Raw genomic sequence first — 20,157 nt, 5'->3', positions numbered from 1 at the left:
CATAAGGAGGGGAGAGGAATTGTCGGATTTGAGGAGGGAGGGCGTTCCAGGCCAGAGGCCGGACCTGGGCCAGGGGTCGGAGGCAAGATGGATGAGATGGAGGCGCAGAGAGAAGATTAGCACTAGAGAAGCAAAGTGTGTAGACTGGGTTGTAGTAGAAGAGTAGCGAGGTGAGGTAGGAGGGAGCAAGGTGATGGAGCGCTTAAAAGTCAATGGTGAGGAGCTTTCGTCTGATGCGGCGGTGGATGGGCAACCACTGGAGTTCCTTGAGGAGTGAGGAAACATGACCCGAACGTTTCTGTAGAAAAATGATCCGGGCGGCAGAGTGAAGTATGGACTGGAGTGGGGAGAGACAGGAGGCGGGGAGATCAGCGAGGAGACCCATGCACTTATCCGGGCGGGATGGAACGAGCGATCGTATTAACACGGTAGCAGTTTGGATGGAGAGGAAAGGGTGGATTTTAGAGTTGCTGTTGTGAGCCTGGGACCGACAGGATCTAGTGATGCAATAAATATTTGGGTTGAACGAGAGAGAGGAGTCTAGGATAATGCCAAGGTTACGGGCTTGCGAGACAAGGGAAGATGGTAGTGCCGTCTACAGTGATGGGAAAGTCGCTGTACAAATCGCTTTGTTTATAAAGAAAAATGAAAGCAGAGCATTTTCTTTCTATATTAGGTATACTATTTGGGCTTAATATTGCTCAGAAAGACAACATGATGAGATTCAAATGGCTAGATTGAGCTTTATTTAATGAAACGGAGGACAATAATATCCTCCAATTACAAAGTTTACTGAATGAACATTCCGCTTTTCCAAATTATTGCCCTTAGTTAAATGTAAAAATGAAGCCAATATTTAACAAAATATTTAACAAAATATTCCAAGAGTGTAATTTAAATGTTTGAAATAAAGTCATAATGAACACAGTGAAACTAATCGACATTTAAGAGGAAAGTTGACAGGAACGAATACTCGATATTTCTCCGGTAAACTAATACAAATATTTCTTCTGTCGAATGGTTATTTCGGCTTTGCCGTCACCACGCACGAAGCAGCTAATACATTTACTCGTTTTAGAAGATTCCATCAAATATTCCAGCAGAAGTCTCAGCGTTAGTCTCGTCATCGGGATGGTATACGCTAGAGATGAAGCAAACCGAGAGTTACACTCTTCGTAACGTTATTTCCATAACCGTGCATTCACAAATACTAACAAACTCAGTGCTCCAAATACATCGAAAGCATTTTAAAGTATATATCCTTGCAAAGGTTTAGGGGAAAAACAAAATATTAGACAAGGTGGATGATGGATTGGTCTGGCCTATTTTCTTGGACGATTCTACCCTAACAATCACTACTGACTTAGGGGAAACTTAGGACACCTTATTTTATGATAGAACTGTATTGTAATAATAATAATAATAATAATAATAATAATAACACTCGTTAAGCACTTACTATGTGCCAGGCACTGTTCTAAGATCTGGGGTAGACACAAGGTAATCAGTTTGGACCCAGTCCATGTCCCAAATTCCCAATGGAGCTCAGATGAAGCACAGGGAAGTTAAATGATTCGCCCAAAGTCATACAGCAGAGAAGTGGCGGAGCTGGGACCAGAATCCAGAATCTTCTGACTCTCAGACCCGGGCTCTATCTGTTAGGCCAAACTGCTCCTCCAGTGAGTCAGAGGTCGTGGGTTGGAATCCCAGTCCTGCCACCTGTCAGCTGTGTGACTGTGGGCAAGTCACTTCACTTCTCTGTGCCTCAGTGACCTCATCTGTCAAATGGGGATTCACTGTGAGCCTCACGTGGGACACCCCGATGACCGTGCATCTCCCCCAGCGCTTGGAACGGTGCTCTGTATATAGTAAGCGCTTAACAAATACCAACATTATTATTATTATTCTATACAAGGCTGAGCCACAGGCCAAAAAATGGCAGCACTTATGTCTCCGAACATACGATCAAATGGATAAGGGAACCGGGAGAAGACCGAGCCCAAGCGATCTGCCGAAGGAGAAGAAAAACAAGAGGAGAGAAAGTGCGTATCTGACAGCAGGCAGGAGGAGATTTTGAGGGAGTTTCCCTGAAAGAACTCGTTCAAGAAGTGTCATCAGTCGATCGCTCTGGGATATGAAACTGCTATCCAAATGTGGTCAAGGGAAAAAGGAGCCAACGTCTAGTGCGGCGCATACCATGGGCACTCAACAAATCAATAGTACTTATCGAGCGCTTCTTGAACTAGGCACGTGGGAGAGGACAATATAACGAAGAGGCACAATCGCTGCCCTTCAAACATCTTACAATCTGAAGAGGGAAAAAAAGGCAATAAAACTGAAGAGAAGGGAAAGGAACAGAGTTGAAATATAGATAGATGGGCTGGGTTGAGGGTGGCAGTGGGACCCAAGTTTTTAAGTGCTGGAGGGCTACTGTCTTGTCTTATATGGGAAGCAGCGTGGCTCGGTGGAAAGAACCCGGGCTCGGGAGTCAGAGGCCATGGGTTCGAATCCCTGCTCTGCCACTTGTCAGCTGGGTGACTATGAGCAACTCACTTGACTTCTGTGCCTCAGTTCCCTCATCCGTAAAATGGGGATGAAGACTGTGAGCCTCACGTGGGGCAATCTGATCGCCCCGTATCTCCCCCAGCGCTTAGGACAGTGCTCTGCACATAGTAAGTGCTTAACAAATGCCAACATTATTATTATTATTATTCCGTCGAGTCGTCTCCGCCCCATAGCGACACCAAGGACGCATCTCTTCCAGAACGCCCTGCTCTCCATTTGCGATCGTTCTGGTAGTGGATCCATCGAGTCTTTTCGGTAAGAGTCCGGAAGCGGTTCACCACTGCCGCCTCCCACGCAGTAAAACTGGAGTCTCTGCCCTCGACCCTCTCTCACGCCGCCGCTGCCCAGCACGGGTGAGTTTTGACTTAGAGCAGATTGCCCTCCACTCGCTAGCCACTGGCCAAGCTGGGAATGGAACGGACAGGCCTCTGGTTGACTCTCCCTCCCACAGGCGAGACTGGTAGAGGACTGGAAACTCTCCAGGTGAGACCCTGAGAGGGATGGGGGGGGGGGGGGTATTAGCGGAGGAAATAAAGTGGAGAAATGAGAGACTGATCAGGGAAGGCCTCCTGGAAGAGCTGATTCATCGGGGCTCGGAAGATGGATTGACCGATGAGGGAGGGCCCGGTAACGTTTGCTGCTATTGAGGACTCAGACATATTGTGCTCCATGAACATTGACTGCACCCATCCTTCCTACCAGCCATCTTGCAGTGGGTCCACCAGGCACAGGGAGACAGGGAGACAGAGTATAATTATATTGTATAAATGATTTATTTATATTCATGTCCCCTCCAGACTGTACGTTCGATTGGGGCGGGGAGTATGTCTACCAGCTCGGTTGTATTATATTCGCAAAACGCTCAGCACAGCGCCCTGCACACACTACGCGCTCAATAAATACCATCGACCGAGGAGCGCGGGAGGCTCGACCGACACCGTTACGGCAAAAACAATTCAAACCCGTCTCCCGACTCTGTTACCCTGTACTCCCCCAAGCATTTAGTACAGTGCCCTGCGCACCGTAAGCACTCAAATACCACTGATTGATTATTTCCTCTCTTAAAAAATATGGTATTTAAGTGCTTACTATGTGCCAGGCACCGTACTAATCGCTAATGACTGGTGTCTGCCCAACGCTCACTCCAAATGACATAAGACTAGAATAGAGTTTGCTCATGGATACCGTGCGCAAGAGATTTTTTCTCAGCAACTCTCAAGCACCCAGGCACAGTTCCAATATAATAATAACATTGGTATTTGTTAAGCGCTTACTACGTGCAGAGCACCGTTCTAAGCGCTGGGGGAGATACAGGGTAATCAAGGTCGTCCCACGTGGGGATCACAGTCTTAATCCCCATTTTCCATTCATTCAATAGTATTTATTTATTGAGCGCTTACTATGCGCAGAGCACTGTACTAAGCGCTTGGGATGAACAAGTCGGCAACAGATAGAGACGGTCCCTGCCGTCTGACGGGCTCACCGTCTGATCGGGGGAGACGGACGGACGAGAACGATGGCGATAAATTGAGTCGAGGGGAAGAACATCTCGTAAAAACCGATGGCGACTAAATAGAATCGAGGCGATGTACAATTCATTAACAAAATAAATAGGGTAATGGAAATATATACAGTCGAGCGGACGAGCAGAGGGAAAAGGGGAAAAAGAGGGTTTAGCTGCGGAGAGGTAAAGGGGGGCGGCAGAGGGAGTAGAGGGAGAAGAGGAGCTCAGTCTGGGAAGGCCTCTCGGAGGAGGTGAGTTTTAAGTAGGGTTTCGAAGAGGGGAAGAGAATCAGTTTGGCGGAGGCGAGGAGGGAGGGCGTTCCGGGACCGCGGGAGGACGCGGCCCGGGGGTCGACGGCGGGACGGGCGAGACCGAGGGACGGCGAGGAGGCGGGCGGCGGAGGAGCGGAGCGTGCGGGGTGGGCGGTGGAAAGAGAGGAGGGAGGAGAGGTAGGAAGGGACGAGGTGACGGAGAGCCTCGAAGCCTAGAGTGAGGAGTTTTCGTTTGGAGCGGAGGTCGATGGGCGACCACCGGAGGTGTTTAAGAAGGGGAGTGACAGGCCCAGAGCGTTTCTGCGGGAAGATGAGCCGGGCGGCGGAGCGAAGGATAGACCGGAGCGGGGCGAGAGAGGAGGAAGGGAGGTCGGAGAGAAGGCCGACACGGTAGCCTAGCCGGGATACGACGAGAGCCCGTAGCGGTGAGGTAGCCGTCTGGGTGGAGAGGAGAGGGCGGATCTTGGCGATACTGTAGAGGTGAAAACGGCAGGTCTCGGTAACGGATAGGATGTGTGGTAAGTAGAAATATTGATATTATGTACATATAATATAGAAGCAGCGTGGCTCAGTGGAAAGTGTCCGGGCTTGGGCGTCAGAGTTCATGGGTTCGAATCCCGGCTCTGCCACTTGTCAGCTGGGTGACTGTGGGCAAGTCACTTCACTTCTCTGTGCCTCAGTTCCCTCATCTGTAAAATGGGGGTCAACTGTGAGCCTCACGCGGGACAATCTGATTATCCTGTATCTCCCCCAGCGCTTACAACAGTGCTCTGCACGTAGTAAGCCCTTAACAAATGCCAACATCATCATCGTAAATATAGATATTACGTACAAATATACACAAGGGCCGTGGGGCAGGGAGGAGGAGAGCAGAGGGAGCGAGTCGAGGCGATGCGGATGGGAGGGGGAGCCGAGGAGGGAGTCAGCGGTGCTGTTTTCAAACTAAAGGCCAACTTGGCTTTCGGGACACTGTAGCAGGATAATTCCCTAGGAGAGACCATGGATTCGGAAAGAGTTAAGTGACCTCAGATATCTCTATTCCCGCAAATATTTACTCGCTCTTACTCACGGTCGCTAAGGCGACCAGAAACCTAGGTTTTAAAAGCCTTTAGTAAATACAAGAACAGGAGCTGCTTCCACAGCCTAGATTTACAAGATTAACTAAACAACCTGGATGAAAATAGTATTAGATTTTTTTAGGATTAACATTCCTAAGGCCCAATTTTAAAGTTGCCTTTAGTTTCCTTACCTGAGATCAGTTTCTTTTCCTCCTTCGCCGCCGCAAACGAAAGAGTCTCCTTCTCTGTCGAAATGAAAAGAGTTGGAGCTCTTCTCCCAGGGAGGAATAATCTTCACAGTTTCCACCTCTGGAATTGGAGACAGTTTTCTCTCCTGGAAGTAGGGCTAAAATTGAGAGGTTCCAAATAAAACAGTTAAGCTTTATAAATAGCTAAGGAAAGGGTTTCTCAGAGAACACACACGGTATCTTTCTTCTCGTGGCTAAGCTGAATGCGGTAACTCAAGTAAGAAACAGAAGCGCGGCCGAGACGGGCACAGGTCTCAGGTATTGATTAATAATGTTGGTATTTGTCAAGCGCTCACTATGTGCCGAGCACTGTTCTAAGCGCTGGGGTAGACACAGGGGAATCGGGTTGGCCCACGTGGGGCTCACAGTCTTAATCCCCATTTTACAGTTGAGGGAACTGAGGCCCAGAGAAGTGAAGTGACTCGCCCGCAGTCACACAGCTGACGAGTGGCAGAGCCGGGATTCGAACTCATGACCTCTGACTCCAAAGCCCATGCTCTTTCCACTGAGCCACGATTGATTGTACTTGATTGACCGATTGTAATCGACTGATCAGAGGAGAAGCGTGGCTCAGTGGAGACAGAGGTCATGGGTTCAAATCCCGGCTCTCCCACTTAATAATGTTGGTATTTGTTAAGCGCTTACTATGTGCCAAGCACTGTTCTAAGCACGGGGAGAGATATGAGGAAATCAGGTTGTCCCCCGTGGGGCTCCCAGTCTTCATCCCCATTTGACAGATGAGGTCACTGAGGCCCAGAGAAGTGAAGTGACTCGCCCACAGTCACCCGGCTGACGAGTGGTAGAGCCGGGAATCGAATCCATGACCTCTGACCCCCGAGCCCGGGCTCTTTCCACTGAGCCACGCTGCTTCTCCTCTCAGACAGATATTTGCTCTCCCCAGCTTCAAAGTCTAGTTGAAGGCACATCTCCCCCGAGAAGTCTCCCCTGACTAAGCGCTCCTCTCCTCTTTGTCCCGCTCCCTTCTGCGTTGCCCTGACTTGCTCCCTTCATTCATCCTCTCTCCCATCCTCACAGCGCATATGTATATGTCTTTATTTGTTTATTAATTTAGGTATACTAATGTCTGTCTCCCCATCTGGCTTGCGAGCTCACGGTGGGCAGGGAATTTGGCTGTTGTCGTCGTATTGTACTCTCCCAAGCGCTTAGTACAGTGCTTTGCACACAGTAAGCGCTCAATAAATACGACTGAATGAAAGAAGGACCTGGGTTCTAATCTTAGCTCTGCCGTGTGCCTGCTGTGTGACCTTGGACAAGTCACTTAACTTCTCTGGGCCTTAGTTACCTCATCTGCAAAATGGGGACTAAGACTGTGAGCCCCGGGTCAGACATGAAATACGTCCAACCGATATGTAAGTGCCTGGCACATAGCAGCCCTTAACAGATGCTATTAAAAAGACATAAAAACAAGAAATGAACAAACAAAAAACCCAAAAGGAACATCTGAGAGCCAAAGGATCCCTTCATCTTGGGGGCACATTTAACCATGGTTCATAATTATCATTATTATGGTACTTGTTAAGCACTTACTTAATAATAATAACGTTAGGATTTGTTAAGCGCTTACAAAGTGCAGAGCACCGTTCTAAGCGCTAGGGTAGATACAGGGTGATCAGGTCGTCCCACGTGAGGCTCACGGTCTTCATCCCCATTTGACAGATGAGGGAGCCGAGGCCCAGAGAGGTGAAGCGACTCGCCCACGGTCCCACGGCTGCCAAGCGGCGGAGCCGGGATTAGAACCCACGACCTCTGACTCCCAAGCCCGGGCTCTTTCCACTAAGCCACGGTTGGACACGGTCCCTATCCCACACGGGACTCAAAGGCTTAATCCCTTTTTCCAGATGAGGTAACCGAGGCCCAGAGAAACGAAGCGACTTGTCCGAGGTCACCCAGCAGACACGGGGCGGAGCCGGGATTAGAATCCAGGTCCTTCTGACTCCCAGGCCAGGGCTCTCTCCGTTAAGCCCTGCTACTTCTGACTCAGTAGTGGGGGAGGTGGCTACGCCTCCCGATCCAAAATATTGAAAGTTGGGTGACCTCACAGGTTGTGGGGTAACCCAAACCGAATCATGACCTAAGGGCAAATGCAGTGCAACCAAGTGACAAAAGAGGTTCTAAGATAAAGTGTATTTCGGATAATAGACGATGAAGGAAATTACTATAAGTAATAATGTTGGTATCTGTTCAGCGCTTACTCTGTGCAGAGCGCCGTTCTAAGCGCTGGGGTAGACACAGGGTCATCAGGTCGTCCCACGTGAGGCTCGCGGTCTTCATCCCCATTTGACAGATGAGGGAACCGAGGCCCAGAGAGGTGAAGCGACTCGCCCACGGTCCCACGGCTGACGAGTGGCACAGCCGGAATTCGAACCCATGACCTCCGACTCCCAAGCCCGGGCTCCGCCCACTGACCCACGCTGCTTCTACATTTTTTATGTACGTCCTTTAGATTTTTTTCTAGATGATGAAAACCATACTTCTGGATTTACACAAAGGGTATTTTTTGTTGTTTGGGATGTGTATTTCCTAGGGAGGTGCTGGATAACCTAGATCCAAGTCTTCTAGACCAGAGGCTTGTCTCTGGCTCAGTGGAAAGAGCCCGGGCTTGGGAGTCAGAGGGCACGGGTTCGAATCCCAGCTGTGTGACTTTGGCCAAGTCACTTAACTTCTCTGTGCCTCAGCTACCTCATCTGTAAAATGGGGATTAAAACTGCGAGTCCCATGTGGGACCACCTGATTACCTTGTAACCCCCCAGCACTTCATAATAATAATGATGTTGGTATTTGTTCAGCGCTTACTACGTGCGGAGCACCGTTCTAAGCGCTGGGGTAGATACAGGGTCATCAGGTTGTCCCACGTGAGGCTCACAGTTAATCCCCATTCTACAGATGAAGTAACTGAGGCACAGAGAAATGAAGTGACTTGCCCACAGTCACACAGCTAAGTGGTAGTCGGCATTCGAACCCATGACCTCTGACTCCCAAGCCCGGACTCTTTCCACTGAGCCACGCCGTAGAACGGTGCTTTGCACATAGTAAGCGCTTAACAAATACCACCGTTATTATTATCATTAGACTGAAACCGACGCTGCCCCTTGGCAGCTGTGTGACCGTGGCCGAGTCACTTCACTTCTCTGGGCCCCAGTTCCCTCTCTGTAAAATGGGGATGAAGACCGTGAGCCTCAGGTGGGACAACCTGATGACCCCGGATCTCCCCCAGCGCTTGGAACGGTGCTCTGCACGTAGTAAGCGCTTAACAGATACCAACATTATTATCATTACTGAAAGCTCTTTGTGGGCAGGGAATGAGTCCGTTTATTGTTACACTGTCCGCTCCCAAGCGCTGAGTACAGTGTTTTCTACACCGTAAGCGCTCAATAAATACGACTGAATGAAGGAATTGAACGAACGGTTGATTGTTGGAGTTGGACAGTGATGCCACTCAAATAAGATCTGAAATAGGATGATCCGTTCCGGGGTGATTCAGTTACTAGTGTAGACCTCCCCTGAATGTCTTAAGATAGCAGCTGCTCCCTTCCTTTCTCAAGACAGAATCCCAACTCGACAACTTACTGCCGGTCATTTATTCCGGTGGATACGAAATCAGAAATACGGTGTTTGAGGATTACCAGGTCAATGGTTCATTACCCAGCTGTAAAAATTGCTTCTTCGATATTTGTTCGATGCCAGGTAAATTGGTCAAATGATGGATTTTTCCCAAAGGTTGCCTAAAATGATGATCCCGTTTTCAGGTAAATTCTAGATTTTTCTATCGGAATTTTCGACCCGCTGATTAAAGACGATATCTAAACCGCCTCGTTCCTAACTTTCTTACAGTGCTTGTGATGCCGGGCAGCCGAGACGGATCTTCTTTGGAGGTCGGATTAAACAAGGAAAAGACGGATGTCTGCCAAAGGGCATCTGACCGTTCTCGTGCCGTGCAGACACTGTAAATGGAAACAATCCTCTCTTAGAAGTAGGAGAGCAATCCAGACTCATCTGCGTCGATACCGAAAAATACAGGAAGATATTAAATAAATTTTACCGCAGACAAAAGCATGGGCCTCCTTCTCGGCGTGGTTTTTCTAACCCCCGTTTTGGGGTAGCGACTCTTAACGCTCTTAGTTCTGCCATTCATTCGGTTCATTCGATGCTATCTATCGAGCGCTCACTGTGGGCAGGGCACCGTACTAAGCGCTTGGGATGGACAATTCGGCAACAGATAGAGACGATCCCTGCCCATCGACGGGCTCACAGTCTAATCGGGGGAGACGGACAGACAAAAACAGTAGCAACAGACAGAATCACGGGCTGTACGTCTCGTTAGCAAAATAAACAGGCTAATAAAAGCATATTACAAACACATTAAGTTATGGCTAAAACGTAATGACAGAATTACGGCCCATTTTTCTAACAAGTCTGAACTGAAACAGCCGAAAATACCCCTTGCTGTACTTATATACCTACTTTACATACTCTCTTACTTACTCCCACTTGTATTTAAGTTTAGTGATTGTCTCCTCCCACTAGATTGTATGGTCCCAGATGGCAGGGATGATAATAATAATAATGTTGGTATTTGTCAAGTGCTTACTATGTGCAGAGCACTGTTCTAAGCGCTGGGGTAGATTCGGGGTAATCGGGTTGTCCCACATGGGGCTCAGAGCTAATCCCCATTTTACAGATGAGGAAACTGAGGCACAGAGACTTTAAGCGACTTGCTCAAGGTCACACTAAGTGCTCAACAAATACCTCAATTCTCATTATTATCATAATACCCGATTACGTCTTGCCTTACGCTGACGGGTCGTCTCCAACCTATAGCGACTCCATGGACACATCTCTCCCAGAACGCCCTACTCTCTACCTGCAATCATTCTGGTAGCGTATCCATAGAGTTTTCTTGATAAAAATACGGAAGTGATCTACCGTTGCTTTCTTCTGAGCAGTCAACTTGAGTCTCCGTCCTCGATTCTCTCCCGTGCCCCCTCCTACCTCTCCTCCCTCCTCTCTTTCCACCGCCCACCCCGCACGCTCCGCTCCTCCGCCGCCCGCCTCCTCGCCGTCCCCCGGTCTCGCCCGTCCCGCCGTCGACCCCCGGGCCGCGTCCTCCCCCTGTCCCGGAACGTCCTCCCTCCTCACCTCCGCCAAACTCATTCTCTTCCCCTCTTCGAAACCCTACTTAAAGCTCACCTCCTCCGAGAGGCCTTCCCTGACTGAGCTCCCCTTTTCCCTCTGCTCCCTCTACCCCCCCTTCACCTCTCCGCGGCTAAACCCTCTTCTCCCCCCTTTCCCTCTGCTCCTCCCCTTCTCCCGTCCCCTCCCTCCAGCACTGTACTCGTCCGCTCGACTGTATCTATCTTCATCACCCTATTTATTTTGTTAATGAGATGTACATCGCCTTGATTCTATTTAGTCGCTATTGTTTTAATGAGACGTTCTTCCCCTCGACTCTATTCACCGCCATCGTTCTCGTCTGTCCGTCTCCCCCGGATCAGACCCGTGAGCCCGTCAAAGGGCAGGGACGGTCTCTATCTGTTACCGATTTGTCCATTCCGAGCGCTTAGTCCAGTGCTCTGCACATAGTAAGCGCTCAATGAATACTATTGAATGAATGAATGCTGCCCGGCACGGGTGAGTTTTGACGTGTAGCAGATTGCCTTCCACTCGCTAGCCACTGCCCAAGCTGGGAATGGCATGAGAGACGGTCCCCGCCGTCTGACGGGCTCACGGTCTAATCGGGGGAGACGGGCAGACGAGAACGATGGCGATGAACAGAATCGAGGGGATGAACATCTCATTAAAACAATAGCAAATAAATCAATCAACAGAACGAGCGGGTTACGTTCCTCGATAATGCACTGAGAATGGCTGAACCGCGGTGTGCACTTCTGTGTCGTCAATTAAGGATGATTCCTAAAACTCTGAAAGTGTAACATGAAATGCCTTTTCATTTATATATGATAAAATTCGGTAAATCGTTGTTTAATCTTTGCCAAAGTACTCAAAGCTTAATACTGCCAAGTGAAATAAATGAGGAATTGTAAGGCGACTCTGAGTTGTAAGAGGGTACCGAAGTAGAAGCTTGTTCTGCTTTTTATCTTCGGCAAAGAATCTGACCCATTGAAGTCGAACAGCCGCTTCATCTTTATCTCACCCGGCACCTGGTAACATGCCATCTCCTGAACACCTCTGAGCATTTCTGAACTCCTCTCTATTGGGGTCTTTTCCGGTCCTATTTAGAAGACCTTTTTTTTAAGAATGAATGTAAGAGTTCTTAATCCCGAGAAACCTTAACTACTTTTTCATTTGCTTAGCATTTTGTCAAAACTCTACGGATCCGCTACCAGAACGACCGCGGGCGGGGGTGGGGCGTTCTGGGAGAGAGGTGTCCGTAATAATAGTGATAATAATGTTGGTATCTGTTGAGCGCTTACTACGTGCAGAGCACTGTTCTAAGCGCTGGGGTAGACACAGGGGAATCAAGTCGTCCCACGTGGGGCTCACAGTCTGAATCCCCATTTTACAGATGAGGGAACTGAGGCCCGGAGAAGTGAAGTGACTCGCCCACGGTCACACGGCTGGCGAGTGGCAGAGCTGGGATTCGAACCCATGACCTCTGACTCCAAAGCCCGGGCTCCTTCCACTGAGCCACGCCGCTTCTCTAGCGTCCGTAGCGTCGCTATGCGTCGGAGACGATTTATGGCAAGAGAGTAGTACAAGGGCTGGTTGAGAATCAACCAAGTACTTTGACAACTCCGCTGAACAAGACGCAATCCACTCACTGACACCCGCATCATCCATTTCCAAATTGCCTCCTCCCAGTAATAATAATGACGGCATTTGCTAAGCACTTACTGTGTGCCAAGCACCGTTCTAAGCACTGGGGTAGATATAAAGTAACCAGGTTGTCCCTCGTGGGGCTCACAGTCTTAAGCTCCATTTTACAGATGAGGCAACTGAGGCACCGAGAAGTGAAGTGACTCGCCCAAGGTCACACAGCAGACACGTGGAGAAGCCGGGATTAGAACCCACGACCTCTGACTCCCCAGCCCGGGCTTTCTCCATTGACCCACGCTGCTTCTCTGTTAATAATAATAATAATAATAATGATGTTGGTATTTGTTAAGCGCTTACCAGGTGCAGAGCACCGTTCTAAGCGCTGGGGGAGATACAGGGTGATCGGGTTGTCCCACGTGAGGCTCACAGTCTTCATCCCCATTTTACAGATGAGGTCACTGAGGCCCAGAGAAGTTAAGCGACTTGCCCACAGTCACACGGCTGACAAGCGGCGGAGCCGGGATTAGGACCCACGACCTCTGACTCCCAAGCCGGGGCTCTTTCCACTGAGCCACGCCGCTTCTCTCAACAGCACCCTTGGTTATCTTCTCAGGGGTCTCTCTCAGGGAATCCCGGCTCCGCCGCTTGCCAGCCGTGTGACTCCGGGCGGGTCACTTGACTTCTCTGGGCCTCAGTTCCCTCATCTGTAAAATGGGGATGAAAACCGTGAGCCCCACGTGGGACAACCTGATGACCTCGTATCCCCCGGCGCTTAGAACAGTGCTTGGCACATAGCGAGCGCTTAACGAATACCAACTTTATCATCATTATCATTTTACACCTTGGAAATCTGACACACACTGAAAGCAAACAGTCCTTCAAGGACCATTCATTTTTTATGGTATTTGTTAAGCGCTTACTGTGTGCCAGATACCGTACTAAGCGCGGGGTAGATGCAAGGTTGGGCACGGCCCACGACCCACACAAGGCTCGCCATCCTAATTTCCACTTTAAAGATGAGGTAACGGGCGCAGAGAAGTTAACTTGCCCAAGGTCACACAGCAGACGAGCGGCCAAGCCGGGATTCGAACTCCAGTTTTTCCGACTCCCGAGCCTGTGCTCTTTCCGCCAGACCACACCGCTTCTCCGTTGATTGTCGGGAGGACGTCGGGAGAAATCATTTCCCTGTGGTTCTTGGCCGCAGAGTCAGTGGGGGTTGATTTTAGCCTGGGGCGAGGTACAGGGTATAATCCATGGACTTATATCAAATCATAAGGATTCTACCCACCGGTTCTATGCATCGGAGGGTGGTCGCAACCTGGGGTAAAGCATCAAACAATGCCACTCCGTGGGAAGCAGCCTCGCCCGCTGGATCGAGCTCAGTCCCGGGAGTCAGAAGGACCCGGGTTCTAATTCCAGCTCCGACATCTGGCTGCTGTCTGACCTTGGGCAAGTTACTTCACTGAGCCTCGGTGACCTCATCTGTAGAATGGGGATTAATGGACTGTGAGCCCCACGTGGGACACGGTCCGTATCCAGCTTGATTTGCTTATATCTACCCCAGCGCGTATTACGGCGCCTGGCCCGTGGTAAGCGTTTAATATGAAAAAAAAAAATATATCCCCAGCTTGTATATATTGGGAGCTGGCTGTACCCCGGGGTTGTCAATAGTTCGCTAGCTTTACCTAGGGAATTTAACTCAAGGGGTCGAAAGGCCAAGTACATACTAAATTTGCCGGTAAAATGAATTCCCCTTGTACGTTAATGAACTACTGTTACAGTAACGGTACGAGATACATTTTGATTAGAATGATGAGGATAAAGCAATGACATTACAAAAGCGGCAAACGTGAAATATAATAATAATTTTTCTTGAAACTTAAATAGTGTAACTAACTGGCTTGGAATCTTTTTCCGGGGGGGTGGGGGACTCATAAACCTTCTCGATATTTGCCCGATATGGCAAAACTCATGGAGTCCCTGGGGCCCACTGCCCCATAAATCTTAGATTTTGGCAGCGGTTGGCGGAGTTGGGTAACGAATCCTCACAGCTGGGAAGGGAGAGCCGTGGGCTTAAATTAATAAATCGATCAGTGGTATGTATTGAGCGCTTACTGTGTGCAGAGCACTGTACTAAGCACTTGGGAGAGTTCGACGTAACAGAGTTGGGAGACATACTCTCTACCCTTTGGTTCAGGTAGCATTTGTAAAATACAATTCGTAAAACTGTCAAAGAGCATTTGTAAAACCCTAAATTAATTGGTTCACGTAATTTGTAAAATGAAGACGCTGAACCCGACGTGGGACAAAGACCGTGTCCAGCCCAATTTGCTTGTGCCCCCCCTCCAGGGCTTAGTAACGATGATAATAACAATGATGGCATTTGTTAAGCACTTACCATGTGCCAAGCACTGTTCTAAGCGCCGGAGGGGGGATACAAGGTGATCAGGTTGTCCCACGTGGGGCTCGCAGTCTTAATCCCCATTTTACCGACGAGGGAACCGAGGCCCAGAGAAGCCAAGGGACTTGCCCCAAGTCGCACAGCTGACAGGTGGTGGAGCCGGGATTAGAACTCATGACCTCCGACTCCCAAGCCCGGGCTCTTTCCATTGAGCCACGCTGCTTCTCGCTGCCTGGCACGTACTGAGCGCTTAGCAAATACCACAACTATTATTATTTTTAGCTGACAAGAAGAAAGCCTGACCAATAATCCCACCCACACAGTGTGCGGGTAAAAATTGGGCCCGCTCTGCCTGTTGCAGTCGTTGGCTTGGGAGTCAGAGGTCATGGGTTCTGATCCCGACTCCGCCACTTGTCTGCTGTGTGACCTTGGGCAAGCCACTTGACTTCTCTGGGCCTCACTTACCTCATCTGTAAAAATGGGGATTAAAAAATGTGGGCCTCACGCGGGACAACCCGATCACCCTGTATCCACCCCAGCGCTTAGAACGGTGCTCTGCACATAGTAAGCGCTTAACAGATACCATAATAATTATCATTACTATTACTATCCCGTTTACGGTGCCATTTTCATCGCTCTGTCTTGATAACGTGATCTTTCCGAAGCCCCTGCTCCAAACTATTCATCCGATTTCTAATCGTTGTACACCAAGCTGATCTGATTTCTGCTGCCGTCCACCACCTCCCTACCACAGATTTTCAGGGTGAGCTTCAGCCTTCCTTTAAAGCATTTCTTCCACTCATCGTGTTACTAGTTCTTTTTACGGCATTTGTTAAGTGCTTACTATGTGTCAGGCACTGTATTAAGCGCCGGAACAGATACAAGATAATATTAACAATTAAGGTATCCATTAAGCACTTAGTATGTGCCCTGTTCTGAGCACTGGGGTGGATACGGGGCAATCAGGTTGTCCCAAGTGGGGCTCCCAGCCTGCATCCCCATTTTACAGATGGGGTAATTGAGACACAGGGAAGTGACGTGACTTGCCTAAGGTCACACAGCAGATAGGCGGCAGAGCCGGGATCGGATCAGGTTGGAGCCGGTCCATGTCCCACGTAGGCTCACGGTCTTCATCCCCATTTTACAGAAGAGGTCATCCGAGGCAAAGAGAAGTGACTTGCCCTAGGTGACACATCAGACAAGTCCTTCCGTCTGTTGCCGCCACGGCTAAGCCTGCCGTCCCAGGCTGTCGTTCGTTCATTCGGTGGTATTTACTGAGCGCTTACTATGTGCAGAGCACTGTACTAAGCGCTTGGAATGGACAGCAGAATGGAATGCACAGGTCTGTGACGGTCCTAGTGAATACGGAGCGTGGTCTCGTCATTTCAGGCACGGAAGGCCGTCTACACCTCAGGCCAGGTGCCTGAAACTCAGCAGGCTCGGCTACCTGCTGCCGGTCCCCGATGCCCTCCACGACTTTCCCCTGCACTCTTCCTCAGAAGGCCTGATGATTAAAGACAGGAAAATTCCACAGGCGGGAGCGTGTCTGCTAATCGCGCTCCGCACATCATAAGCTCTCAGTAAATACGACCGATGGACCGGAGTGAGTATTAAACCGGCTATGCCGTCCAGCTCAGGCATCGTATTTTGGGTTCCTCCGTTTCTATTGTTTTTGGCGACGAGAAGCAGCACGGGGGTGGGAGTTAGGGGACCTGGGTTCTGATCCCGGCTCCGCCGCTTGTCTCCCGCGTGACCTCGGCAAGTCACTCAACTGCTCTGGGTTTCAGTTCCCTCATCTGTGAAATGGGGATTGAGATCGTGAAGCCCCACGTGGAACAGGGACTGGGTCCAACCCTATTATCTTCTATCCATCCCAGTGCTCAGTACAGTGCCTGGCTCATAGTAAGTGTCTAATAATTACTAAGGTTATTATTATTCTTATGGCCAGGGCGGGATAGGCCGGATCATCTGTCAAGCGGGGAAACCCAACATTTGAGAAGCAGCGTGCAGAGCACAGGCCCGGGAGTCAGAGAGACACAGTCCTTGTCCACTAGAGGATTTTATAGCTGTTAAATCTCCCGATTTACTTTCCTCTTTCCTTGCACTTCCCCCTAAGCCAAACACTTTGCCGCCGTCGGGTCTCAGATTCAGCTCCTCTGTGACTAGGAGGGCTGTTACCGCCCACGAGGACGTGCCCTCTGCCTGCCTGAAAGGCCAAGTATCAAACGTTTCTCCTGGGACCGGTAGCTTCACTAAAGCTGACACTTCTTCTTGTGGTAACGTGTGGCTACAGAGCGACGGGCCTGCTGGGGTAAATTACTGCTTAGGAGCAGAACGTTTAAAAACAGAGGCAGACGCTATCCGTCCCCGTTAGCCTAACTCCTTCTAGGGCCCCGGGAACTGTGACTGTGAACCCTCCCGGTTGCTCGGCAGAGGAAAGGAAAAAAGAGGGAAATAGGTCTCCGCTTGCTCGTTCTTATGGCATCTGTTAAGCGCTTACTATGTGCCAGGCGCTGTTCTGACTGCTGGAGTCTCTCTGTGCGACTGCCTGAGAGCTCACCTCCTCCAGGAGGCCTTCCCAGACTGAGCTTCCCCTTTTCCCTCTGCTGCCTCTCTGCCCCCCCTTCACCTCCCCTCAGCTAAGCCCCCTTTTTCCCCCTCTTTCCCTCTGCTCCTCCCCCTCTCCCTTCCCCTCCCCTCAGCACTCCGCTCATTTGCTCATTTGTATATATCTTTATTATCCTTTTTGTTAATGAGGTGTCCATCGTCTCCCCCGATTAGACCGTGAGCCCGTCAATGGGCAGGGATCGCCTCTGTCTGTTGCCCCACTGTCCATTCCAAGCGCTTAGTACAGTGCTCTGCACACAGTAAGCGCTCAATAAATACTACCGAATGAACACCGGCGGTTCTTTCAATGCCCATAACCCCCCCCCCCCCCCCCCAGGCTCTAAGCTTCTTTCGGGCAGGGAACTTTCCTAATAATAATAAAAATAATAATAATAATGTTGGTATTTGTTAAGCGCTTAGTATGTGCAGAGCACCGTTCTAAGCGCTGGGGTGGATGCAGGGTGATCAGGTCGTCCCGCGTGAGGCTCACAGTGAATCCCCATTTTACAGATGAGGGAACTGAGGCCCAGAGAAGTGAAGTGACTTGCCCACGGTCACACAGCCGACAAGCGGCAGAGCCGGGAGTCGAACCCATGACCGCTGACTCCGAAGCCCGGGCTCTTTCCCCTGAGCCACGCTGCTTCCTGAGCGCTCAGTAGAGTGCTCTGCACAGAGTAAGTACTCAACATACACCCAACGATTGACTGATAACCTTGCATCACTGAGAAAGTTCTGGTGCAGGGTGGCTACCTCCACCCCCTCCCGGGGGGGGTCACTGATTTTATACACCAAAGGCGAGCTCTCCCTGACCTCTGTAAAACACATGCATAACATATTTGTGTGACCCCGGGCAAGTCACTTCACTTCTCTATGCCTCAGTTACCTCGTCTGTTAAATGGGGATTAAGACGGTGAGTCCTAGGTGGGACGGGAACTGTCTTCGACCTACCTTGGGACTACTCCGGTGCTTAGTACAATGCTTGGCACCCAACGAATGCCATAAAAGTATCACACACTACCATACAAGTACCACACACACAAAAAAAAGACCTGGGTTCTAATCTCAGCTCTGCCACTTGTCTGCCGTGTCACCTTCTCGCTTCTTTGGGCCTCGGTTACCTCAGCTGTATCCCGTACTAATTTCAGAAGCAGCGTGGCTCAGCGGAGAGAGCCCGGGCTTGGGAGTCCGAGGTCAGGGGTTCGAATCCCGGCTCCGCCACTCGGCAGCTGGGTGACCGTGGGCGAGTCACTTCACTTCTCTGGGCCTCAGTTCCCTCATCTGCAAAATGGGGATGAAGACCGTGAGCCTCGCTCGGGACGACCCGATGACCTTGTATCTCCCCCGGCGCTTAGAACGGTGCTCTGCACATAGTAAGCGCTTAACAGATACCAACATTATTCAAATGGGGATTAAGGCTTTGAGCCCCACGTGGGACACGGATTGTGTTCGACCTGCGTAACCTGTATCTATCCCAGCATCCGGTACAGTATCTGGCACGTAGTAAGCGCTTAAATGCCATTAAAAAACCCAAAAATTGCTCTGAGACTGTTTTTCTACACCGCTTTCGTGGCTGAGGTCACGGGTTCTGAGAGCGTTACTTTCTCCATTTCTGCTGTGGTGTTGGGGGGAGCTTTACAGTTGCAGTCCTGATATAAACTGCTTCTCCAACTACTTTTCTTTTAGTTCTAGTGGAAGTCGCCTCTATCACACAGGACTTGAAAGTTCTAGATCCTTCTCTTTTATCCATCGGTCAACTCTCCATTATTTCAGGAGCAGCGTGGCTTAGTGGCAAGAGCCCGGCCTTGGGAGTCAGAGGGCGTGGGTTCTAATTCCGGCTCTGCCACGTGTCAGCTGGGTGACTTTGGGCCAGTCACTTCACTTCCCTGGGCCTCAGTTACCTCATCTGGAAAATGGGGATTAAGACTGTGAGCCCCACGTGGGACAACTCGATTACCTTGTATCTACCCGGAGCTTAGAACAGTTCTCGGCACATAGTAAGCGTTTAACAAATACCAGTATCAGCCTTAAGGTAATTTGGGGCAGGGGAAAAAACAAAATCCATCGGAACGAAGCCCTTTTTTGGCCTTTCATTTCTGACTCATTCCAGCGGCCCTCTCGCACCCGCGACTTTTAGTGGAGCCGCTAACAATTAGCCAGACCAGTTGGCTGAGTCTCCCCTTCATTTCTTTCCCCTGTTTTTACCTTTCTGCCAGGGATGCTGATGAACAGTGAAGCAACGGAAGGTCAAGAAGCGAGAGAGGGCAAATATGGGAAATGATCATTTACAGTTGGTAGACCCAGTAGCCGCCGCCGTATAAACCTTTCGGCAATCAATCTCTTTTACGGTTCTACGTTTTCTGAGCTTCGCGATCCAGAATGGGCAGCGTCGTGCTCCATCTTGTCCTCCATCGCTTTCACTGGCTCCGCCCCGATTTCGATTACGTTTCAGAGGGGAGAACGTTTCCCCGATCGGTCACGTCAGTCAAATTTCTACAACTTGCCTGTTTGAAACTTCCCAGTTTGAAACTTCCCCTTGGACTGTGCTCTGCGTCTTCTGGAGGGGCATCTTGTACCCTTTACCGCTTTGAAAGAAGGTATTCCCAGATCCTGGGTAAAGAGACAAGAATGCATTGTAAGAAGGCCACTGAAGAGGTGAATGTGAGTTTTCATCTGTCTGAAGTTTCCAATCACTTTTAAAGTCAGATAT

The 20,157-nt window shown here is 49.9% G+C and overlaps 1 protein-coding gene and 1 long non-coding RNA gene across 2 annotated transcripts in view; one reads left to right on the top strand and one right to left on the bottom strand.

Moving 5' to 3' along the window:
• Nucleotides 1–718: 718 nt before the first annotated feature.
• HFM1 (helicase for meiosis 1) overlaps nt 719–20,157 on the bottom strand; it is a 112,654-nt gene continuing 93,215 nt past the window's right edge. Inside the window, exons 36-39 of the mRNA XM_029064210.2 lie at nt 19,952–20,057; nt 9,498–9,609; nt 5,591–5,745; nt 719–1,141 (exon numbers count right to left, since the gene is read on the bottom strand). Of these exons, the coding sequence (XP_028920043.1) occupies nt 1,075–1,141; nt 5,591–5,745; nt 9,498–9,609; nt 19,952–20,057 (440 nt within the window). The 3' untranslated portion in view covers nt 719–1,074. The remainder of the gene's footprint in view (nt 1,142–5,590; nt 5,746–9,497; nt 9,610–19,951; nt 20,058–20,157) is intronic.
• LOC120638346 lies at nt 9,210–9,718 on the top strand. The gene is made up of 2 exons (XR_005659964.1): nt 9,210–9,414; nt 9,500–9,718. It is a non-coding gene; the product is annotated as an uncharacterized LOC120638346 (long non-coding RNA).

This window comes from Ornithorhynchus anatinus, chromosome 4 (assembly GCF_004115215.2).
Source record: "Ornithorhynchus anatinus isolate Pmale09 chromosome 4, mOrnAna1.pri.v4, whole genome shotgun sequence".
Classification (NCBI taxonomy): Eukaryota; Metazoa; Chordata; class Mammalia; order Monotremata; family Ornithorhynchidae; genus Ornithorhynchus; species Ornithorhynchus anatinus.
The sequence above is the reverse complement of the archived record's forward strand: the minus strand, read 5'-3'. Positions and strand labels throughout refer to the sequence as shown.